Source organism: Acanthochromis polyacanthus, chromosome 7 (assembly GCF_021347895.1).
Source record: "Acanthochromis polyacanthus isolate Apoly-LR-REF ecotype Palm Island chromosome 7, KAUST_Apoly_ChrSc, whole genome shotgun sequence".
Classification (NCBI taxonomy): domain Eukaryota; kingdom Metazoa; phylum Chordata; class Actinopteri; family Pomacentridae; genus Acanthochromis; species Acanthochromis polyacanthus.
In genome coordinates this window covers 39,018,185-39,044,120 of record NC_067119.1, presented here as the reverse complement: position 1 = coordinate 39,044,120, position 25,936 = coordinate 39,018,185, and the positions used below count along the sequence as shown (strand labels likewise).

The 25,936-nt window shown below is 40.2% G+C and overlaps 1 protein-coding gene across 3 annotated transcripts in view; it reads left to right on the top strand.

Annotated features, from left to right (window-relative positions):
• adgrd2 (adhesion G protein-coupled receptor D2) overlaps positions 1-25,767 on the top strand; it is a 56,922-nt gene extending 31,155 nt beyond the window's left edge. For 2 of the 3 annotated variants that reach the window (XM_051950529.1, XM_022207346.2), the window contains exons 19-25: positions 7,651-7,771; positions 11,939-11,980; positions 12,116-12,169; positions 12,288-12,435; positions 17,652-17,710; positions 18,132-18,162; positions 23,226-25,767. In XM_051950529.1, coding sequence (XP_051806489.1) covers positions 7,651-7,771; positions 11,939-11,980; positions 12,116-12,169; positions 12,288-12,435; positions 17,652-17,710; positions 18,132-18,162; positions 23,226-23,233 — 463 coding nt within the window. In that variant the 3' untranslated portion in view covers positions 23,234-25,767. Of the gene's footprint in view, positions 1-444; positions 7,306-7,650; positions 7,772-11,938; positions 11,981-12,115; positions 12,170-12,287; positions 12,436-17,651; positions 17,711-18,131; positions 18,163-23,225 lie in introns of those variants that run through there. The other variant, XM_022207347.2, reaches the window with a different exon arrangement.
• The last annotated feature ends 169 nt before the right edge of the window (positions 25,768-25,936 follow it).

The window sequence follows — 25,936 nt, the reverse complement described above, 5'->3', positions numbered from 1 at the left end:
TATTTAAAAAAACATCAAAAGAGTTTGGTGTCATTTTGTTATTTTTACCAAATTTGGTTGTGAAAGTACTGCATTTTTTTGTTATTTTCTTCTAATATTATGTTTTGGGAACAAAGTTGTTCCAATTGTTGGAATTTATTGATAATATTATATCCCTTGTTGATTTGTTGACTAATTAAACTGGTGCTGTCAAAAAATATTAGTTATGTTCTGTAATAGACATCAAAACAGACATAGTAAGTCATGCTGTGTCCAAACTTATGGCCATGGCTGTACTGTCTCAATAAGGACTCCTAACTGACTGCATCTCTTATACTCTACTTACTAACTATACTATATGCCTCAGCATACAGTTGTACCATCCATCCATCCATCCATCCATCCATCCATCCATCCATCCATCCATCCATTCTCCTCTACTTCTCCTCTACTTTGCGGAGGCAGCAGATGAATCAGGTCATTCCAGACATTGCTCCCCCCAGCGATGCTTTTCCAGGGATGCTTTTCTGAGAGGTGTCCCAGCCCAGATGAGATGCATAATCCCTCCCAGGGTCTCCTTCCAGGCCAACGTGGTGGAAAAAACTCCAAAGGAATTCTCCTCGGAGGCATCTGAATCAGATGTCCAAACCACCTCAACGGGCTCCTTTTGATGTGATGGAGCAGCAGCTCTACTCCAAGCCTCCTGCATGGATCAGCTTCTCACCCTATTTCTAAGGCTGAGCTCTGCCACCCTGCGGAGGAAGCTCATTTTGGCTGCTTGTACCTGTGATATAATTCTTTCGGTCACTACCCAGAGTTCATGACCGTAGGAGAGGGTTGTAACGTAGATGGACTGGTAAATCAAGAGCTTTGCCTTGTGGCTCAGCTCCCTCTTCACCACAATGGTTCAATACAACACCTGCATTACTGCTGACGCCACACCAAGCCACCTGTCTACCTCTCACTCCATTTTCCATATTATACCATATTCAAACAAGGTAAACATCACCTGGCATCAGGATAACCATCACTTTTTTGAAAGTCCTTACCATTATATCTGTAACGCTGCATACAAACACCAGCATATGTACCAGAGAAGGTGCAACAGTGAAGTGAAAGCCACAGACAATTGTTTTGTTTTAGTAGCCCAAGCTACAACAAGCTAGTTGGTCTGTTATTGAGATTAGCCCCTTTACACACACACACACACACACACACAAACACACACAGACACAAACTAAAAATATAATACTATGCAAAATAACAACAAAATAACAAACAGGAATGTTAGCCAATAACTCCCAAAAACTACCTTCAACCCATTGATGCCTATTGTTGCGAATTCACATCATACCACTTTCCATTCAGACTGCAGCCAAAATAGCATATGCCAGGCATGTCCAAAATCTGGCCGGGGGCCAAATTGCCAGCATTTGTGACCACAGGGTATAAATACACATGTAAATAAAACTATTTTAGGTTTCACCACAAGGTGGCAGCAGGACCCATCCTGACCATAGGCTGTTTAGAATGGACACCGGCATTTGCGCAGTAACGTTTGGCGGGAAAATTGTTGTGATGTCCATTGTATTGTATGCTTCTGACCCTTCAAAGATGGCGACTATTAAGTCTGTTAAGAAAAGGAAAGTTGATTGCGAGGGCTGCCGCTTCCAGGACAAGTGGAAACTGGAGTATTTTTTTATGGAAATATGGAACAACTGTGTTTGCCTGATTTGCCAAGAGATCGTGGCTGTTCATAAGGAATTCAGTGTCCAGCGACAGTACCAGTCGAAACATGCTAATGTCTGTGACGGGCTAACAGGGAGATACCGCAGCGAAAAACTGAAGCAACTGAAAGCTGTTTTATTGTCACAGCAGCGTTTTTTTTTTTTTTCAAGAACGTGTGAGTCTAATGAAAATACTGCAAAGGCAAGCTACGAGGTGGTGACTTTAATTGCAAAGCACTGCAAATCTTTTTCCGGTTGAGAATATCTGCCCTGAGAAGAAACAACAGTTTGCCAAAGTTTACCTGGCATGAAACACTGTAGCGTGGTGAATTGAAGATGTTTCAGCAGACATTAAAAGACAGTTGGAGGGCAAAGGAGCAAATTTTGACCTCTTTTCAATAGCGTGTGATAAAAGCACAGACTCATCGGATACTGCTCAGTTGCTAATTTTTTGAGAGACGTGGATGATGAGATGAATTTGAACATTTCAAATGTGACCATGTCAAGAAGCCGGTGACAAAGACTATTAAAGCCCCGTCCCACTGCCAGTTTAAAGAGTCTCTACTGGACATCCAGGCTGAGTATGGGAATATTTTAGATCACACTGATATAAGGTGGCTCAGTCGGGGGTCCGCGCTTTCTTTTTTCTGAGGAGGGAAATCAGACAATTTTAGGCCGGTTTCAAGGTATTCGAACGTTTGCGAAGAAACTGCTGAGCATTTTTGGCTCAACATATCTGTGTGAGAAAGCATTCTCTGTGATGAACTTTAATAAGAACCGCGTTAGGACAAGACTAATGGACTCTCACTTGCGTGACATTTTGCGCATCCAAACTTTGAACTGCTTTGAACCAGACCTGGTCGATGTGATGCAGTCCAGAGCTCAGTATCACCCTTCACATTGAAGCAGTGATTTGGTTCTAAATCTCTCCTCTCCTATCCTGGGTCTATCCCAGCTGAGTAAAGCCTCCATCTAACTCTTTGTTTTGATTGTGTTTATGTGCCATTTCTGGATGATGTTGTATGGAGCTGCCATATGTTTACTGAATGTGGGGCTGATGTAAAATTGTTCCTCTTTTCTCCTTATCTGCTTTTTTTTTCTCTTTGCTCGTGATGTAATTCTGCACCTTTCTGCACTCCCTGTTCTTGTGACTGAAAATTTTTTCACTGACAAAACATTAATACAAGAAAATTATTTGTGTAGGTAATCTGAGATAAATATTGTAAATTACAGTTCATTTAATTTGTTTTGTGTTGGTCAAACTAGTTATAAATGTATCTGAACACATGGAATTTAAACTTCATTATAAGTTGAATGTTTTGTTCCTGTTCATATGTCTTCGGCAACAATAATTACCAACAACATTTAATGTTAAAAATGAACCTGAATCCTGATTTTTTTTCCTCCTCAGTTCAGCTTATTTCATTTTATTGGGCCTTTGGATATTAAAAACAGAGTGATTTTGGTAAGACCTGTTCAGATTTGCAAGACATACAAAACTGCATTGATTAATAAGAAGTCAAACACTTTTCAGAATAAAGCTCTCTTCACCAACATGCTTTGGCTTACGCCGATCTTACACTCCCAGTGCTTTGGTCACCCTTAATGATGGGATGTCTCTTTATACAGAGAGAAGTGCTGATCTGTCCACTGTACTCTCTGATCCCTCCTCTTAAAGTTTATGGAAACATTTCATTTTGTACATGTGCAAAATGAAAAATGTGTCTTTTACAATGAAATTTCCATCAGATAACCAATTTGCATTTGATTTCAATGGTTCAAAGACTGTCAGGCAGAATGGTTGGTCCTCACACATGTCTACCTCATCAAATCTGGTCCTCTTTGAAAAAATTTTGGACACCACTGGTGTATCCATTCCCCCGATGCTGGTTTGTTCATATTCAATATGTACCTAGGAACCTTTTGCAAGCACTGGTTTCTCATAGGACTAGTCGGAGTCGGACCTAATTATTATATATCTGTTATTATTATATATCTGTTCTATGTGTAATAAACAAATTAACAATCTTCCCTTATTTCAGCATCAGCTGGAACGCAAAAACACACTTTTTAAAAAAAATTATTTAATCGTAAATAAATTCAGGCGTCAAGGTGTTAAGACAGTTTCACAGTAGAGGTGTCTTTGAACGGCTGGGTAATTTCCTAAAAATTAGTAGATTACACCAGGCTTTGATATGCAGATGGTACTTTGCAGAATATGTCCAGTGTTGATTTAGGTCTTTTCATTGATTTTTTAAAAAAAAATAAATGCAGAACATTAGCAGTCTTGTCTTTAACCTTTAGATGCATGAGTGGGTCAAGAATGACCCAGTGAAGTTGTTTTCTGGCGATATCTTTGTCACAAAACGTTTTAGTAACAAATTCCAACTATTACTCAAGAAACATGTTTTTGATATCATTTCCATTTAGTTACCTTTTTGTACCTTTCAAGAAAAGTATAATATTTGTATGACTACTCCAAGCTCTTTATCACTGACAATGTCATACAAGAGGTGATGCGCAAATCGGAGGGACAGAGATCAGCAACCACTGGAGGAAAAGAGTGGAAAAATGTCCAAAAAAAATTGATGTTTCATTCTTCTATTGCTGTTCTATGTAATATTCCTCTATTTCAATTATTGAAATGTTCAAAATCTGTTGTAAAGTCAAAAATATACATATTGCAAACATAAAATCATTCCCGTGTGGACAAAAATATAATACAAGCAATAATGCAAACGATTGTTCTTAATCAAAAAGACAAAAATGGTATAAAAACACTGATTCTTATCCGGGTCATTTTTGACCCACTTAAGGAAGAGTATAGGGTCCAATCACTGGAGCATGTAAGGGTTAAAGTTGTTGCAGTTGTTTACAAAATGCCCCTTTGTTACTACAATCAATCCACTTATACTTTACCTGCATGTGGTAAGATTGCCAGTCAGATGCTAAGAAGAAAACGTGAGTTCTCTTTTCATTGTGCCAGGTCTGTTTATGTTGCTATGGTTACAGGATGACAGTCGAAACATTTCTTGTGATTCTGCTCCAATATGGTTGTGTGACATATCTAGCAACATGGTCTCAGACGCTAACCTATGGTGTGATGGTGGTGTTGACCGTATCCATCTACAGTGGGGCTGATGCTTCTAGCAAAACATTAAACACAAATGGAGATGTTGAATTTTCAGTTCCACTCATTGTATTTGAATGGAGCCAGAGATCTCTGTGCGTGAACTGTGTTTTTGTCATGAAGGTGAACTCATCCTTTAATGTATTGAATAACTCCCTGTGATTAGCTGAGTTATCCTGGCAACACATAAATGATTTTAAGACATCTATATGCAGTATGTGTTTGGAGCATTCATCTGTTAAGACTTTATGTACAAATGTGCTTTATCTCAGGTTAATAAACAGGTTGGTATACTTGAAATAAAAAGTATTACTAATATGTCTTATGGCAACTAAGAGACTATGATCTCTCATTGTAATATTTTCATACAAAAGTAAAAAAGTCCTTCAACTGAACATTCAGCAGCTCTCTACCATCTAGCTATCCTTTTTGCAAATTTGTCTTAGCCTGATGGAAATGCCACAACGCTGTTCCCACTCACTGTGTCTCTTCATTCCCACACAAATGCAGTGAAGGTAGACGTCTGTGCCAGCTGAAGAATGTTACGTCAATTCGGGAGATTAGAGGGAAAATGACTTTCAAAAATAAAAGGGAAGAGAGTGCAGGCTTTGTCCTTGCAGACACAGTGCAGTCTGAAAACTCAATCTCTCTACCCAGGTGCAGCAGTGGAACAACAATAGTGGTTTGAACAAAGGCAACCTTTTCTGCCTTGCCCCATGAAATGGTTATTGGCTGTGTAAGCACCAGGATCATTGAAAGGAAGATTGCAAAGGAACAGAAGTGTGACTGTGGTAGGTGGTAAAATCTATAGCTGAGCAGAGATCTTTGATGAGTATTCAAGGAGGAAATATCTGTGCAGAAAATGTCATCAAAATAACTTGAAATCTCTACTTTGCTGGGTCCTTCTGTCTGACTGTACTCATGTTTTGTAATGTTTGAGAAAGGGAAAGTGTGCAGAATACTCAGAAATCAAATGATACCACAACACACCAAAGTTCTCGTTCAGCAGACTTGAGCCTTATGCATCTGCACTTGCAGTCAGGTTCATAAATATTTAGACATCAACACAATTTTCAGCATTTTGGCTCTGTACATCACCACAATGGATTTGAAATTAAACAGTCAAGATATTCCTTAAGTGCAGACTTTCAGTTTTTGTTTGAGGGTATTTACACCCAAATCAACATATGTACCTCCACCTTTTTAAGGGACCAAAGATAATTGGACAAACTAGCAACCAAAAATCAAATTCTCACTTTTAATATTTGGTTGCAGTCAATGACAGCCTGAATTCTGGAACCCATAGACATCACCAGATGCTGGGTTTGGTCCCTGGTGATGCTCTGCCAGGCCTCTACTGCTGCTGTCTTCAGTTCCTGCTTGTTCTTGGGGCATTTCACTTCAGTGTTGTCTTCACCAAGTCAAATGCATGTTCCGTTGGATTCATGTCAGGTGATTGACTTGGCCATTGCAAAACATTCCACTTCTTTGCCATAAAAAACTGTTTGGTTGCTTTCGCAGCATGCTTCGGGTCATTCTACATCTGCACCACGAAGAATCGTCCAAGGATTTCTGAAGTATTTGGCTGAATATGAGCAGATAATGTTGCCTGAAACACTTCAGAATTCATCCTGCTGCTTTTGTCATCAAAAAATGTAAGAGAAGCAGTTCCATTGGCAGCCATACATGCCCATGATAATACACTATGACCACTATGCTTCACCGATGAGGTGGAATGCTTTGGATGTTGAGCAGTTCCTTCCCTTCTCCATACTCTTCTCTTCCAATCATTCTCATTTAAGTTGATCATTTGTCCATAGGATGTTCTTCCAGAAGTGCACGGGGTTTTTTAGATGTTTTTTTTTTTTGAAACTCTAATCTGGCCTTCCTGTTTTTGAGACTCACCAATGGTTTCCACCTTGTGGTGACCCCTCTGTATTCACTCTGGTGAAGCCTTCTCTTAATTGTTGACTTTGACACAGGTACCTCCTGGAGAGTGTTGTTGATCTTCTGTGTTGAGGATTCTTCTCTCAACCACCACACTTGTTGTCCATGGTCTTTCGGGTCTTTCAGCGTTGCTGAGCTCACCAATGCGTTCTTTCCTTTTAAGAATGTACCAAACAGTTGATTTGGCCCCACCAAATGTTTTTGCTATCTTTCTGATGGGTTTGTTTTGATTTTTCAGCCTAATGATTGCTTGTTTCACTGATAGTGACAGCTGTTTGGACTTCACATTGAGAGTTGACCCCACCAAATCCCAAGCGTAAATACCACACTTGAAAAGAGCTCTAGACCTTTTATCTGCTCCATGTAGATGAAATAATGAGGGAATAACACACATGTGGCCATGGAACAGCTGAGCATCCAATTCCACTAATTTTGGTGCCTTAAAAAGGTGAAGGACACATCTAAAATGTAGAATAACCTTACTAAATAAGGAAAGTATGTTTTTTTTTTTTACCTTGCTGACATGTCAGCAAGGTAAAAAAAAAAAAAAGAAAAGAAAAGAAAAAAAGAAACCCATGCTTTCTTTATTTAGTTGTTGGTTAAAAAGTAACACTATTCTATAATAAGAAACGGCAAAATGAACATCCAACTACATCTAAAAGGTGCTATAATTTCTCCAACATTCACCTGATTTGGATGTAAATACCCTCAAATTAAAGCTGAAAGTCTACACTTAAAGCGCATCTTGATTATTTATATTCATATCCATTGTGGTTATGTGCAGAGCTGAAATGCTGAAACTTGTGTCAGTGTCCAAACATTTCTGGACCTGACTGTACATTATTTGTGTTGTTTCTGTGTTGTTAGGGCTGTGACCCGTCCAGTTCTCATTCTGCTGCCCATCCTGGGTCTGACCTGGCTGTGTGGAGTCCTGGTCCATCTATCTGTTGTCGTTGCCTATGTCTTCATCGCTCTCAATTCCTTCCAGGTAAGCTAAGGCATAACCGTCTGGATAGCAAACCGTAAAGTAAGAAAGTTCCCAACAATTATGCCTGCACATTGTCATTTTTTTGGGAAAGACACAGTGGCAGACAACAATCCCCACAGATCTGACACAATAATACTGACATGGATCCGCTGAGAGCATAATTCTGGAAGGCAATGTGAGGACTTGCTGCTGTGTGATGCTGCAGGTTATTTAATCAATTCAGAGGAAACAAGTCTCGTTAAACAACCCTGTTCTGTCTTTATAGCAGGAAAGTTTTGTTTCTAAGGACATGTCAGTTTGTAAGAGAGCATAGTGAATGACAGAGTTATTTTGTGATTTTGGCACACAAACTGTGTCTTTTGCCCTCTGTGATGGTTTTAGAGCAACATTGATGCTGAAATGTGTTTCAGTTATGAAGCTGACATGATGAAGCTGTTAATAGAATAAAATAGAACAGAGTGCATTTTCTGAAAGAGGCTTTTGTGTTTTTGTTGCATGCGAGTTGCAGAGGTGCCATTGTGAGTCAGTTGAACGTAGTAGATTTCATTTAGGAAATGGAAGTGAAATTTTGGTGTTGATTGTTGCGGTAGAGGAAAGATCATGGGATAACCTAAAACAATGGACACATGTGCACATTAAACAACAATAAGACTGCTAATAGTCTTGGACATGTGTAGCTTTGTGCCTGATGACGGAATAAAGGTCAGAAGACAAAAATATGAAAAAATTCAAATTCTGTTTAGTAATGACCAATAATAACTCCACTTTTTCTTTGTTCTAAAGAGGGACAAAAAGAGCATTTTCAAACAAGAAAAGTTTTCAGAGAGCACAGTACTCTGCCAAGGCTGTTCATTTCCCCATATGGTATTGTCAGAAACGCAGCTATTTTTTTTATTAGTTATTGATGATCAAAAGTCTCGGCAACATAGAATGTGTCCATTTAATACAGATGAACCCACAAACGAAATGACCTTGCGCTGAGCACAGGTGTGTGTTATGCATGTGTACATTATGTACGGACACCAAATCGTGTGACCTAAATAGATAGCGGTGGCAGGAATTAAAGGAACTTAGAAACACCCCCCTAATTTAATCAGTTGTTCCTTATATCATTTTCAACAGACAAATCCCGATAAAGTGGCGGATTTCTAGTTGGATCACAATCACGTGATCACCAGCAGGCAGCTGATGTAGTGTTCACTTGTTGTCATGGTTACAATGACGCCGTGCCGCTATCTCACAATGATACAGAAATCTTTAACAAATCCGTGGATCCAGACTATAAGCTGCATCACTGCCAAAATCTAATCGCTTGGTCCTTGTGTCATTTCTGATCTTCACTGAAAATTTCATCCAAATCCGTCTTTCCATTTTTGAGTAACGTTGTACACAGACAGACAAAAGTACACCGATCGTCACATAACTAATGATTGACATCAAACATGCAATATAATAGTATACTATACTTGTCATATTTTAGAGGATAAACACTCACACAAGTGAGTTTAAAGTCAGTCAGAGAAAAAAAAGGGGGTTTTAGCTAACATTTTAAACAAAAGACAGAAGTAGAGATGTTCCACAGTTTTGGATTCCTTGGAAAGCAAATACACACTGGGCTGCAATTCTACAGTTAGAAGCTGCAAGAAGAGTTCTTTTCTAATGAAGTTACAACAGAGAATTAGCATGGTTCACTGTAGGAAATAGTGGACTAGGACCACATCACTGGCTGGCTAAATGGATTGTCCGAGCTTTGGGATCATGTTAATATCATTTGATGTTTCACCTCTATCTGCTCATCATACATTTGCAATGTTGACCGTGTGATCTCGCGTGCATGTATGCGTGTGTGTGTGTGTATGTGTGTGTGTGTGTATGTGTTAGCGTGGGAGGTGGCAGCCACTGCTTTGAACGACAGGTCATACCACATCTACCTCCAGCTCTCCTCCCCTGATAACGCAGCACCACTTCCTCTCTCTCACGGTCTTCCTTTACATCCCACTTTTCCATACACTGTCCCTGTTTTTTATACCTCTGTGTATATCTCTCTCTGTGTCCTTCCTACCCCTTCCACCCCTCTTAGCTCTTCCCAGGTCTTTAATTAATCAAAAGGAGCTAGCCCCTGGGTGACCCCCAGATTACTGCTAGTTAATTCAGATTTACTGCCAGTGTCCAGCTGAAGGCAGATAACACTACAGTAGAAGTTCTTCCTCTTCTAGGTAGGAGGATGATGCTGGGCCAGCCCGTCTTCCTTCCTACCAAAACAGAACGGAGAATAAGGGCTATTAGGCCAAAACGGTGCTGATAATACCGTCTAGCAGACGTTAGACAAATGTAGGGGACGGTGTGGTGCAGTTTCAACATTATGGGTCTGATAGTTCTGTCCCTGGCTGCTTACATAAACATTAATAAGTAGATTACATCTAATAGTCAATTTGCTACAGTTTGTTATTTTGTTACAGAGCTTCATGAAAATTATGTACTTCAACTGTCTAAGTTTCTATATAACATAAACTCATCCCTGTGTCTTTTGCACTGATAGTTAAAAAAGTTAAGGATGATCAAGGATATAATCTCCTAAACCTAATGAGGACACTATGGGGCTGTACTACGAAGACAGTTCAACATACCCAACATATCTTTTAACCCAGGTTTTCTTAATCTTACTCTGAGTACGTTCATTTAACTGAGGCAAGTGTTGACCAGCTGTTAGCATAAACAGGTCTAGAACTGCATATTTCTCATAAAAAACAACAAGCTATAGTGCTGAACAAAAATTAGGAATTAAAACAAACAGAACAGGCTAGCAGCTTTTATCAGTGTCTGTCTAAGTTTTAGTTCACATTACAGATTCTTAGAAAACAATGAAGTTGCATTGAACGTGCTTGCAGCTCTAAAAACTCTAGCCCTCAGAAGAAGCCCTCACACTATTTTTCTTACCCTCATAGAGGTCATTTAGGTCGTTTAGGTTTCTGCCTGTCGTTAGAAAAAATGCAGGTTCCAGGCTTCTCTGCAGTGGCTTTACTTTTTGGCCCTGGTGTCCACATCCATCTTTTCTATATGAACTTTTCTGTATCCCATGACTGGAATAATGATGGTCGAGTGAAAGGATCACATTTCTACACATCCCAACTTCTGGACATAGACAAGCGCAAACTGCAACCTTATGGAACAAAAGAGATATTTTTCCAGATTATATTTCTGTTATAGGTTTTGCTTACTAACACAAGACACATTCAGATTTGATTCAGTTTGGCTGAGGTTTGAGTGCTGAATCCAACAGGATCTCTTGCCAAAGGGGAGTAAAAACCCACACAGATAGAAAGCATGGAAAAGTATTTTGCAATCCATGCTTCTTAATTTTGTCTGTAAAGTGAAAAGCATAGTTTGACTTGGGTGGGCAGTAAATGGACTTGCGTATGGCAATATTGTCAGTAGCAGTATGAATGCAGTTTATTTTTCTCCATTTTCGAATTTAACACCAGCTCCAGTTCAAGTCTTTGTGAAAATTTAAGGCAACATCTGCATTGCCATTTGATCAGAAAGTTTGTGAGCCTTGGTCTCAGCAGCTGTGAAAGGCTGTGTTTCTGCTGGTGCTCGACTTAGGCCTCCTAGCCATTGTAGAGTGCCCATCCACCCTTCCACCATCCATACACCGCTTTATCCTCATTACGGTCATGGGGGGCTGGAGTCTATCCAGCTGACTGAGGATGAAGGCTGGGGACACCTGGACAGGTAACAGTCTATCACAGGGCTACATATACAGACAAACAAACACATTTGCATTCACACCTACAGACAATTTAGAATCACCAGCATGTTTTTGGACAGTGGGAGGAAGTCTGGAGAAAATGCAGCATGCACAGGGAGAACATGCAAACTCCATGCAGAAAGATCCCGGGAATGCCGGGACGTGAACTGGGGATCTTCCAGCTACAAGGCCAAGGTGCTAACCACCAATCTACTGTGCAGTCCCTGTAGAGCACCTGTGAACAATATCTGGTCAATTAGCAAACATTTGCAGATTGTGCTCATCCAAGCATAGCTGTGCAGAGTGACACGATGCAGTAGACCTGCATAATGATCAGACTAACCATGCAGCACACTCAGCCAGATTTCCTGCATTGCCTGTTTCACTCAACCTTCCTAATGTTCCTCTCTTCTCAACAGGGCCTGTATGTCTTCCTTGTATATGCGGTGTACAACAGTGAGGTAAGAAGCATTTAACCCATCATTGGAGCTGCTGTTTTCCTCTGCGGCAGAATATCCAAATGTATTTTTGTACAGTACATGAGGCTGCCAGCGCTTTAGACAAACCAGTGGGTTGAAAGACTGTTTCTCATTTAGGTGAGGAATGCCATAAAGAGGATCAAAGAAAAGAGAAAGGCCTTATCTTTCACGGTGAGTAAGCATGAAGCACACAGCAGTGATCACATCGTTCATTCCAGAGGAGAAAATAAATTCCATCCACTAATGTTTATTGTACTCAGACTCTTATTGCATTTTTATGTATTTTTAGAACTGCTCCCAGCCAACCAGCTTCCTACCTTCCCAGAGGGCCCCAATCACCTCCTGGGGCCGCAGTCCACCGTCCCCCTCCAGTCCAGAGACCAGTGAGACCTCCGGACCCACCAGCTCCACCTCCGCCTCACTGGTCATCAAAAATGGTAGGCTGATGACCACAGGCAGAGCTTTGGCTGCATTTAATATGTAGTTCAGATTCAGAGGTCCAAAATATGGAGGGAGCACTAGAATCGTAATCAGATAGCTTCTGCATCAGATTTATTAGTAGAAATTGACCAGTGCATCAGGAAACATTCTAAATATATTTTTTTCAGACACACGTAGAGGAAGACTTGAGAATTATCTGACGGTTTGCAGTGCAGTCTGACTGGTCATCTGTGGTAATGAGAGGGAGCAGATTGAAGTCAAAAACAAGACGATAAATTCAACACTATCTAGCAGAAAGATGTGAGAATGAAGTCAGGTTTGTGCATTAACAATATAAAGCCAGAGGTGTAGAGGTAAGCAAGACAAAAGCCTGGTGGGTTTTATTGTGGTCTGGTGCTACACGAGTGAAGCAGCCAGTACTTATTAGAGATGACTTATTAGACACGAGTTCAAGGGTTTTATAGAAACTCCCCCACTGATTTTTTTAAATTTTTTGTGGCTCTGTGTTTCCTCAAACAGTCTGTCCTCTGACGGAGCACTTTGCTTCAAGTTTAGCAGCAGAAAACATTTTCTTTAGCACTGTGTTGCTCTGCAGATTTGCCAAGCAGCCATCAGAGCAATACAGTTTCACACTTTAACACTTTCTTATGCAAATTAGATGAACAGATGGTGAGCTTATTAGTCAGAGTAAATATCCTCCTTCATTCAGGCACACCTCTGATGGTAATTTGCAACTGACTTAACAAATGTCCCACGATTGTCTTGTTTTCATTTCACTTTGTAACAAAGTATGTATCATGAAGATCCATAAACATTTCAACAAAAATATGTCCATGGCAATGGCTAGTTGTACAGTGTCAGTATCAGGCCCCTGTGGCTGGAAATCAGCGACTTTTACGGATTAGTTCATGCTTCCACCCCTGAATGACCACTGAGCCGGTAGCTGGTAATTTTGTAAGGCAAGTATATTTTAAAGGTGTGAACCAAAGAGTTCTGAACGCCTCAGCCCCCACACTCTCACATGCACAACTGGGTAGTGTTTTTCTGCAAAATTCACATGAGGTTCTCTATACTACAGGGTGTCCCAAAAAATGTATACAAACTTTAAATAATTGTAAACTAGGTGTTTAATATAATTTGTTTAATTTTCAACATGTAAAAGAATTTACAAGCATCATTCTATCGTTTTGTCACCGCCTGTTCTCAAACTGATGTCCGTTCTGGTCCAGACACTGCCGACAACGCGAAGCGATAGAATTACACACATCATGAAACAGTTTCCTTGGTATTTGCGTGCATTCACGTTCAGTGGTTGCTCTCAATTCAGTGACTGTTGCAGGTCTCATTGGTAGACTTTGTCTTTTAGGTATCCCCATAAAAAGAAGTCTAGTGGTGTGAGGTTAGTTAGTTATCAGCTGCTAAAAGGTGTGTACATTTTTTGGGACACCCTGTATAAACCTTTACCAGACAGTAATCATCATTTACTTTGTTCTTAAGGTGACTCTCTATGAATAACTGCAAACCAGTTCACTCCTTAACACATCACACTGTTCACTTTGTGTCAGAGAAGCAAGACTGAGGAATCAGACTCAACAAAATTATCCATCCGTTATTTATATACAGCTTCATCCTCTTTGGGTCATGGGGGGCTGGAGTCTATCCCAGCTACATACAATGATTAATGATAGTTGCAGTTCTCAGTGTTCTGTGCTGTACAGCATTAAATCGGATGTTGAAGACTCATGAAGCAATGAGGGAATTTTCTGAGACTTTTGTCCTCGGTTGTTTGTGTCCCGTACGTAGGTGTGTGCGCTCCTCACTCCATTTGATGTATATGCAACACTGCTCAGCTTGTGTGTGAGTGCTGTATCTGTTGGATGTACCAGTTTATGTTTCAGTGTGTGCTGGGTCTGAAGTGCACCGGTGTGTTGTGTGTTTCTCAGATACACCAGCTACAAATGGGATGACAAGTCGTTCCACCTGAACTTTTTTCTTCTCTGGGGAGACAAAACAATTGCTACACAAGAACATGTCAAAACACAGTCTCAGTTCCTCAGAATAAGACTCAGCAGGTCACCTGCATCTGCAAAGTCTATAATGGGCAACAATTTTTTACTTTTTGAATGTTGTCTAGATTTCTACAATTGATTTAGGGTATTTTTGCACTGCTGAATCAGGAAATGGCATCCGTTTCTCTCCATCAGGTCAGGTTTTTATGCTAAGTTGATTTGAAAAAAATCAGATCTTGTGACAAAATTGATTACATTTTTGTGGTAGCTGATTTTTTTTCAACACATATCATCCTAAATATGTTTTTAAGAGAAAAAAATGTTTTTCCAACTACATATATTGATTACCTGATAGAAACATCAATTACTGTAAACTGAATGGTGGGCATTGATAAAGGTAAGTACACGTAAAATTACATGTTGCTTCACCATTGTTCAAACTTCAGGGCTTGAACTTCCGTTTCTTCGAACTCCTGGAATGCTCAGCGGCAGGGAGGTCCGACAGTAGTCAGCCATCATGACTGCGTCCCAGCGACCTTGATACCTGGTCTCCATCTCTTTCATGTCCTGATGGAATCTCTCCCCCTGCTCATCACTCATTGAACCCAGGTTCTCAGGAAGCCGGTCCATATGTGAAAATAGGTGGTGCATCTTGATGCTCATGTTGCAGCCCAGGTTTCTGAAAGCAGTCAGCATGTTGTTGACAAGTTCTGCGTAGTTTCTGGCTTTATTGTTGCCAAGAAAGTCCTTCACTACCAGAACAAATGCCTTCCACGCTTCCAGTTCCACTTCGTTCATTGAGTTTTCGAACTCTGGATCTCTGATGAGCTGACGGATCTGAGGACCGTCAAAGATGCCCCATTAACTTTAGTTTTGATCCACCAACTTTATGCTTTGCCACACCAATTTTTGAAAGATTTCGAGATTTTATGACTTCAAACTGATCCCTTTTCGACATAATCCCCAGACATAATCACCCATAACTATCGGACTTGAACATTTCTTGTCATTAAAATAATCATTTCCAATCAAAACAATTATTCGACATGGCATTTTACCCCCACCAACTTCTACTAAAATGCGCCACACATGCGTACATGTGAACAAAAACATAAAGAACGACATGTGGCCATAGCTCAAAAACTTGACCTGATTGAGTAAAACCAATGCAATTTTTGGATTCAGCGCATCAGATTCATCCTAAATCAGCTGAAAAAACGCAGACAGCAAATTTGTTGTTGACCAGTGTAATCTGGACAGAGAAGACAGATAGTTTGTTAGAGGAGCTCCAGAAGAAACCCACACTACCATTCAAAGGTTTGGGTTCACCCAGGCAATTTGATGTTTTCCAGAAAAAGCTCACACTTTTATCCATGTGCTAACATAACTGCACAAGGGTTTTCTCATCATCAATGAGCCTTTCAACACCATTAGCTAACACAATGTAGCATTAGAACACAGGAGTGATGGTTGCTGGAAATGTTCCTCTGTACCCCTATGGAGATATTCCATTAAACATCAGCTGTTTCCAGCTAGAATAGTCATTTACCGCATTAACAGTGTCTACACTGGATTTCTGACTAATTTAATGCTATCTTCATTGAAAACAACTGCTTGTCATTCACAATATTTGGAGACTCCCCGAATATTCGGATCCATTGATCTGGTCTCCCGGACCGGAGGAGACCCGCCTGATTATTTGGATCCATTCGTCTGGGCTCCCGGACGCAAATTTTGCACACTGCCTTCGTTTTGAAGAAATCCCAAACAGCTGAGGTCTTCAGCATCTTGTCTTGTGTTTATGCAACAAAGTGAAGCGTGACGTCAGAGTCGGCAGCCACCCGGCCATTCGGGTGGTGGTAACAAACACGAATGGATGAGAACGAGATGAGCCGAACACGGCGGGATGAGCCGAAGTGGACCGAAGGCGAAGGGAAGAGACGAGCTCCGAATATTCCTATTTTCGTCTGGGGGGAGGAGGGGGTGATCACATAGACATATGTGTATATGTTTATGTGATCACACGACGGGATGAGCCGATGTGGGCCGAAGAAGGAGGGAAGACAGTAACGCCGAATATTCGTTCCGCCTGGTAACGTCCGGATGTTCGGATACCAAAATTAATATCCGGATACCGCCGGATATATCCGGATAGCGAACGAATATTCGGATATTCGGATCCAGCCCTATAGAGAAGTACAACATATTGAGCTTTGAGAGTATTAAAACTTTTAAGTTTGCTTGTTTGATGTACAAGGTGTTCCATGGACCCCCCATGTCTGACTTTCTTAAAAGAAGGACTCACAGCAGTCTCAGGACCAGGGCCTCCTCTAGAGCGCACTGTGAGGTCCCACACAGAAAAACAGCCTTTAGACCAAATGCTCCTTCTGTGAGCCAGAAAGATCCGGAAAGGTTTTCCACTGTCCATAAGGGAGTGTCCCACATTACCAACCTTCAAAACTCACCTTAAACAGTGACTGAAAGTGAACCAGTCTAGTGACCACTGACCTTTCACTTCTTTGTGTACTTTTTGTCTTGTCCTTTATTGTGACCTATTGTCCTATGTTTCACTGTGTGTTTCACTGTCATGTTTTTTTCCTGCCCAGGGACTCAATAAGCATTGTTGCTATAATCTGGCATATTTGCATCTATTGTTGTCTAAATAGGCATTCATTAATGTGCACTGTCCCTGTCAGATGAAGAAATAAATAAATAATGTCTTGAATAATTAGACCTGACAGGGGTGCTACAGGACAGATCAGTGGTCAGCCAAAAATCTAAGCCCGATATTCCATATTGCATTGTATTGTCCTGTCATTTCCACTGCTGCTGTGAAGAAGACTCTCCCACACCTTCACTGCACTGAGACTGAAGATGAGGCCCTGTCACTTCACCTGACATACCATTAGCAGCAACATAATGACACAAGGCTGTGATTCAGTTCAGCATTGTTTAGAAATAGAGACAAACAAAGCAAACAGAAGAGAAACAGAAAGAGCCAAAAGAATGTATGATGTTCATCATGTTCTTCTGTTGTTCAAATTATTTCCATTTCCACTTCTCTTATTGTGTTTCATGAATCTACCTTCATATTACACTCTGCTTGTGTGACTTGTTTCATATGTTTTGAACAAATGTGTGTCCTGAATGACAAATGTAAGCTTTAAATTAAACCACATTTCTTTTCTTTTCTTTTCTTTCAGAGAGTTTCAGAAAAGAGAGTTTTGTGAGTTTCTCTTTGAAACCAGCATCAGGAAACCAAGTAAGTAATGCATACTGTGTATATTGTACTAGATCATGTAAAATGTTACACAGGCTTTTTCCTGCTCAGAATGAATCTTTGGGTGACTCTGCTCAGCGCTAAGCACCATCAGTCTGCATACAGCAAAGACAGTGAGTCTTTGTTACGGTATTTGACAGAAATCAACATATTTTCCAGTTATTTCTGACCATTTGCTGAACAAAAATGTCAGTTATGCTAAAACAGATGAAACCCCAATTAGCACAACTGGTGAAAAAAAAAAGTTATCTCAGTTCCTGTTTTGGCACTGGTCACTTTCCTTTGGGGAGTATTAAAACCTCCTTGGAGGGCACCAAAAAGTTTTCTGTGCAGGAAAAACACTGTTCTGTATTGTGATACTGATTTACCTTGAATATGTTTTGTTTGCTTTTGTTTTTAACAGGTGGTGCAGCTGACTGGGTTCAAGCCATCAGGTACAAAGCTGGAATAAAATGGCATTCTTAAGTCATTTGGAAGTTTGTATTAGTTCCTACACAAAAAAATATGTCCCCGCGTCACAAATACAACAATAGATATCTCTAAAAACAGAATATTATTCATGCAGCCAGCTTTGGAAATCATTGTTAAACCACTGTGACCATCGTTTCTGCCTCCACCTTTGCGGTTCTTAGTGGAGCCATGCTACGTTTTCTTCTGGACAGGTATTATGCTAATTCCAGCTGATTGGCAGCAGCTCTGACGCTGTGCTGCTCATTGGTAGACACCAGGATCACTGTCCTTATACATACACATCTTATGTACAAAATAATAGTGAATCAATAGATGTGTTTGACCATCTCGTGGGAACTGAGACATTTTTATAGATATAGATCATATTGTTAACACAATGTTTTGCTTTTAGTTTATTATAGGACTTTTATTATGTATCTTAAAGGATACTGGATCTATTTAACCACTATGGTAAAATTCAAAACTCTCGATGTGGCTGGCCTGTTCTTTGAACTTTTAAAAGAAAACATTAGATGGTTGAATATTTATTTCCAAAGCTGAATACCAAATATGATTAGTGCTTTAAACATGTGAAAACATGACACAGAACTACAAACTATGTGCACCAAGCATAAATAGGAGCTATGTAGAGGAAGTTAAGAGAAGAGATGAGAACGTTTTGTTTTGTGTTTTATTTTTCCTTCTCACCATATCCAACTGCTTGCTCAAAGGGAATCCAAAGGCAATTGCCTAATTATGTTGTGGTGAGCACAGGCATGTGTCATGCATGTGTACGTTATGTACGGATACCGAATCGCATGACGTAAATATGTAGTAGGCAGTGGGAATTGATGCAGACAACTGATATAGTAGTCATAGTTACAGTGACACCGTGCTGCTATCTTACAATGATAAAGAAATCCTTAACAAATCGTATCAAGTCGTATCACTGCCAAAATCTAATCACTTGGTCCTTGTGTCATTTCTGACCTTCCCAGAAAATTTCATCCAAATCCGTTAATCTGTTTCTGAGTAATGTTGGTAACAGACAGACAGACAGACAGACAGACAGACAGACCAACAGCAATCGTCACAAAATAAAAATAATACAATTGAATAGTATAGAATGTGGCAGTAAAGGTTTCCATTCAAAAAGCAGTGACATGGTTGCAGGAGATAATAGTAAAGTGGTTTGAAAAAATTGTAGCCAAGCAGTTGTTGTGGTCCAAAGTAAACAGTAATGATGGAACAGCACAGTAAGAAGCAGCAGTGCTCTGCTGCACACACACACACACACACACACACACACACACACACACACACACACACACACACACACACACACACACACACACACACACACACACACACACACACACACAACACACACACACATTTAGACTAACTGAAAAAAAAATCATGTTTATTGAAAAATCTATTTGAGACCAAACAGTCGCCTAAATATTACAGCCAGCTCAAGCGCCCTGTAACCAAGTCAAAGGTCATTTGACAGACAGACAGACTGAGAAATTCATTTACCAATACTGCATTTAGTGCATTTAGAAGCACTCCTTGAAAAAGCAGATGCCCTTTGTAGGGATTGTAATCACGGTGAGATGGATTAAACGTCTCACTGTGATTCAGCACATTTATTATATTGCTTGAAATTATATCAACACAAGTGCTCCAAGTTCACAAGTTAGAGATGATTTAGGCTCTTTTTAAACAAATGACACAGCCTCTGATTGTTGAGCTCGTCTTACTCAAGGATTTAGCAAAGAGCATTGTTAGATGCTGCAGGGACCTTCCTGTGGAGTGGCTGATCAGTACTATTTCATCGTACTGGAGCAGCGCCAGCAACTCACTTGGTTTGGAGATGCCATCAAAGTGCATGAAGCATGACGATTACTCCAGCGTGTTGACAACAAGCATCGTCTGTCCTGGTTTTTGCAATGCCTTGAGCTGGGGAGTGAAAAAACTCTTCACTTTTTTTGTATTTTTTTAAAATTACTTTTAACAGGCTGTACAACTGAAATAGTTCCTCTGTGGTGGTCCAGCCTCCTCTGTGCTTTGTGGAGATCCACAGTGTCCCCATCAGAGAGGTTTCCTGTCATGGAGCACCAATTAAAAAGATATTTTGGAATATAAGATGTAAATGGATTATCCTTCTTCCATCAACTTCTTTTCTGTTTTCTGCAACTGCTCTTGTTACAGTAGCCAGGCCATCATTTTTTAATCACCTGTGTCAACAGATCATATTTGTCCTTTTTATATTGTCCTCCAGAAAGCATTCCAAATTACACTGTTCAATTTAATGTTAGCTTGTGGGCCAGATTGTTTGAGCTTGCTTCAGCTTGTTAAGAGCAGACACCAGCATATTTGTAATGCTGAAGTTTTACCTTCACCTCTTTTGTTTTGTCCTCCTTTAGTCCCACACAGCAATGTGCTACTAAAACCAGCAGCAGTGTAAACCACACTCACTATGTCCGAAGGAGCTTTTAGAAAGGCTAAAAAAAAACAAAAAAAAAACTAACAGACTAGTTTGGGTGGTGTTTCACTGGCTGAGCAGGTGATCCGGCTGAATAGAATAGAATAGAATAGAATAGAATAGAATAGAATATGCTTTATTGTCATTATACAGTGTATAATGAGATTGTATAGCAAGATAACTGAGACCATCACTCACAGTAGGGTGGCGCACAAATTGAAATCTTGTTTTTCCCAGCATGACAAATCACACTAGGCACTATTTCTTTTGGTCTCTTCCTTTTACCAACTGCCAATTTTGTCATGACTGCTATGTAAATGTACAACATGAGGACTCATGTAGAGAAAGGGCAAGAAAGGCCCTCAGAGAGCACAGTACCTCCCAAGGCTGTTCATTCCTCCATATGGCATAGTGAGAAATGCAGCATTTTTTTCTTACAAATGCAGCATTTGTTTATTAGTTACTGATGAGCAGAAATCACAGCAGCATTGAATGTGTCCATGTAATATAGATGTACCCACAAACAAAATGCACAGGCGTGTGTTATGCATGTGTACATTATGTACAGATGCCAAATCGCGTGACGGGAATTGATGGGACTCAGAAATACCCCCATAATTTAATTAATTGTTCCTTGTGTCATTTCTGATGGTAAAGTCCACAGTGGTGGATTCGTAGTAGGATCACAATCATGTGATCATCAGCAGGCAGCTGGTGTAGTGTTCATTTGTTGTCATAGTAACAGTTAGGCAATCTGGCAATAATACAGAAATCTTTAGCAAATCCATGGATCCAGACTTTAAGTCGCATCACTGTCAAAATCTCATCATCTTTGTGTCATTTCTGACCTTCCCTGAACATTTCATCCAAATCCATTAGTCTGTTTTTGAGTAATGTTGCTGACAGACAGACAAACAGACGCCCATCGTCACATAACACTGCTGTGTTCCTTGGCGGACTAATCAGATTTCTGGATTACACCCCTACAAAAGTTTATTTTGGGGGGAAAGAGGTATTTTCTCCTTTTTGGACATGATTACAAAAGAGTCACCGTACTGAAAAAAAGAACAATGGACCACGTCTGCCTTCATATGAAATTATGGATCCATTCATTAGCACCTCAAAATCTCAGTTTCTGGTACTCAGAGGGATATTTTTGTTTGATATTTCTGTTTATATCTGACTGAGTGACAAGCTGTTTTAGCCCTTAACTGTCCGTCCTTTGGCTCCATCCCTGGTTATTTATGGAGTGTACACAAAAAAGGCCAACCACAGACTTTATCATACAATCTAAAGTTTAAAAAAAAAACAAAAAAAACAAACTCCTTTTTCAGTTGCTAGGAGTTATTGCCAAACACACTGGACTGAAAGCGAGGAACCTAGTGTCACAGAGCTACATGCTGCCATGTGAAGCCTCGGTTGCACCAATCTTTCCCTGTTGAGCTCAAATGAAGCTCTGACGGCCGCAAAGGCAGCCTTCATCACACTATGTAAGACCAGTTTGGTCAACAGCATCGCCTACATGTCTCTGAAAACGACCGCATATACACTCTGAAAACCCGGCATCCACCTGTGGCCTCTGAACCGTCATGTGCAGAGCTTTACCTGCGTTCTCTGTAGCTGCCTTCAAACCACGCTATATACGCAGTATTTAAAACAGCCTTGAGGACAAAATGAAAATAAGCATTTGCATTAATAGTCATTGAAATTTCTCATTTGATATTTGAGTTGACTGAATGAAGTGACTCGCGCAGTATATTTCAGTCACCTTTTGTTAGTATTATGTTTATTAGTCAAAGTGTTCTATAAGGCTGTTTTAATATAGAATGATGTTTCTTTTATTTCTAATTTCCACTGGTACAGTAAACAGAGTAGTTGTAAGATTTCTGTCTTTCTGAAAGCCTGTGAGTGCTGATATAGACAACATCATCTGCTAATGACTTGAGGATGAGCCTCTCCCCGTGGGTCAGCGCACACGTTCTAAACACAGTCAGTTTAAGGATTCCCATGTGACACAAAAAGCTGATCTGAGGAGAAAGAGCAAAAGGGGTTTGATTTTTCTCCAACTGTCTCCATTTACCTGCACAGTGCACAGCATTAGGCCGATGTGAAAACTGCCGCGGCGTCCTTTGTTGAAGAGAATGTGCAGACGGACACAGCAGATGGTCCCCATATTTTCCGAGGGTTAAGTCACTGTCAATGGCTCTAAATTGCCCAGCAGTGTGGAGAAGGAAGTTTGTAATAGGTTCATTAAATGTTGAGGCGTCTGCGAGGAACGCCTCATGGACGGCGTTTGAGTGCTGCTAGGTGTTCATTGTTGACCGCCGAGACAAAACACAAGTTCATTCCCCTAATCAGAGAAGGACAACGCCGGCTATTCACACTGTCAGCCATTAACCACTCCAACACCTGCTCTCTCTCACTCTGCCTTTCATTCTCCTCCCTTCTTCTGTCCTCTTTTGTACACAAACACACTCGCACTCCCGTAACGCAAAAAACACTGAACGTCAGTCAGAGCCGGGAGCCGTAGCTAATGCCTTCTACTTTATTTCACCGCAGGTTGTTGAACTACAAATGGAGCGGAACCTGTACTCAATAACTACAAACACATCATCACCCCTCTGAAAGCAGAGCCGACTGGAGCCACACACACTGCACACAGAGCACGGAAGAAAAGGAGTACGAAGGAAAGATGGAGCTCCACCTTCTCCTACACTGTCACTGTCATTTCCACAGATCCGATCACAGCCACCCCGACCATTTGGTGTCTCACATTTGTTGTGTGTTTTTACATCAGTGAAGAGGTTTAAGTTCCAGTTCACTCACAATTCTGTTCTGGTTTCACTGTGCTGGATGATGTTTGTTTACTAGATGAGTGCTTTCTGATTGTTCTGCTGAAAGTTCAAGCAGGATTTGTGAATCAGAAATGATTATTAGCTGGTGCAGGTCCTACTAACGTGGAAATGTGAAGCCTGAGCGACACGAACATCCTGTATCCAGGAGCTAAACTGCTGAAATAACAAATAATTTCATCTTCATAGATGGATGGAGGCATAGATGTGATGTGAATGTTTTTTTTAATGGGAAACTCATATCAGACACAAATGATAACTAAAGCAGAGTATTTCATATATCTCTAAATGTGTCAGGGGATTGTATAGCCGTACCTCTGGAAGACGTGTCTGGGTCCACCTGCAGAAATACGTCTATGGTTTTTGTAAATTCTCCTGCACAATCAGGACACTGTATCTGGAATGACAGGATGCTGTTGCTGCAATGGAACAATATTGTGTACACATTTCTGTTCAAGTACACTAAAACTCACGAGTGTGGGGTCCTTATTTTTGAAAGAAAAGCAGTTTTTTCAATGAAGATAACGTGAAATGAATGATAAATCCAGTGTAGACATAGTTAATGTGGTAAATGACTATTGTAGCTGGAAACAGCTGATTTTTAATGGAATATCTCCATAGGGGTACAGAGGAACATTTCCAGCAACCATCACTCCTGTGTTCTCATGCTACATTGTGTTAGCTAATGGTGTTGAAAGGCTCATTGATGAGTAGAAAACCCTTGTGCAGTTATGTTAGCACATGGATAAAAGTGTGAGTTTTCATAGAAAACATGAAACTGTCTGGGTGACCCCAAACTTTTGAACAGTAGTGTAAATCATACAACGGTTGAGGAAAACTTCTCAGCAGCACATATCAACAATTAATGAAAGCAGGCTACTGTGTGTGCGGTGTTGTGTGTTTTGATGGGCTATCCAACCCTTCAACTTGTTTCTTCTTCTTTCTTTTTTTTTTTTTGCCTGATTTGGATGTTGTCTGACCACTAAGTATTCATTGTCATTACTTTTACATCCACACAGCAGTGACAATTATGTCTGACCATCAATGCCAACAACATTGAGACACTGCACGGGTCGATACCAATTATCAGTAACCAAGAAGACCAGTAATTGATATTTAGAACTGATGCACGTTTGCAGTTAAAATCAAAATCTTGGTGTCAATATTTAGAATAACACAAAAATCCAATACAAAACTTTGTTAAAATGTGTGTGTTTAAGTTTTACATGTTTAATTACAAGAGAACTTCGACACTAAGCGTCAGTTCTGGTGATGGGTGGAGCTGTGTGAGACACATTACTTAAGACTACACAGTGGTGAGTACAGATAGAGAAATGAGACTATATCAGAGCAAAACTACACACTTTTGAATGAACATTTATTAGTAATTTTGTCTAAAATTGATTTAAAAAACAAAAAAACAAAAAACATGATACCCAAAAACTGTAAAAATGCTGAATATCAGATGCAGTCTGTTGAGTCCTACACTTGATTCCGATTCTCAGAAATGTAGCGTGAATGAATATGGTCCTATGAGCACAGATCTGTGACTGCTGCTTTTTAGACTTCATTCTCATTCTCTCCTCCTGTGTAGTTTAAAAAACTCCACAATTCAATGTTAACTCAAACTTAGCTTGAAAAACAAGAACACGCTACCTGTTGTGCTATAGTTATGGTACAGTTTCAACATGGATCATCCAGTTTAATGGTGGTGTGCCACAAAGTGTGATCACTGCTCTAAAAAAGACTTTATTTTCACAGCTGAACAGGCAGGCACTTGCTTTGCAGTTCTGAGGAACATGAGGTGCATGTCCTGTTGCCTTCTCTTTAATTCCTGTCTATATGACCTGGTTGTTGTTTTTTTTGAGACACTGCAGAGAGACAGAGTCTGTATGGTTCCATCTCTGTCTTTGTGAATCTCTGTGGACACGCTGCCGTTCAGTGTTACTCTGGTTTGTAGATATCCTGACCTTCCAGGAGTCCTGTTGCAGCAGCTGATGTAGTATCATGTTATCTTTAATGTTAGTGTCTGTATTCTAAAGGTCTGCTATGGTCTAAAATATGTGTCTTGTGTGAGCTGATTTCTGTAATTTTCAACATGATCTGCATGCTATATGTTTAGTCATATGTGTAGTTGGACATTTGGGGAAAAAATCTATTTCCCTCTGAAGACTTTTATTGTGCCATGAAAGGTAACCACTATGTAAAACAAAAAAACAAAAAATGAGAATAAAGACATATTAAAGATGTGTTAAACTTTTGAAAAATTGCAAATCTCACAGTAAGACTGCTGTCTGTTTTAGAGGCATTCCTGCAAGGACTTAAGACAATGTTTAATGATTTAGAATATGTGAATGTTTCTACAGTGAGACAAGGCAGAGACAGCTGATGAACACTGTGCACAAATAGCCGACACGA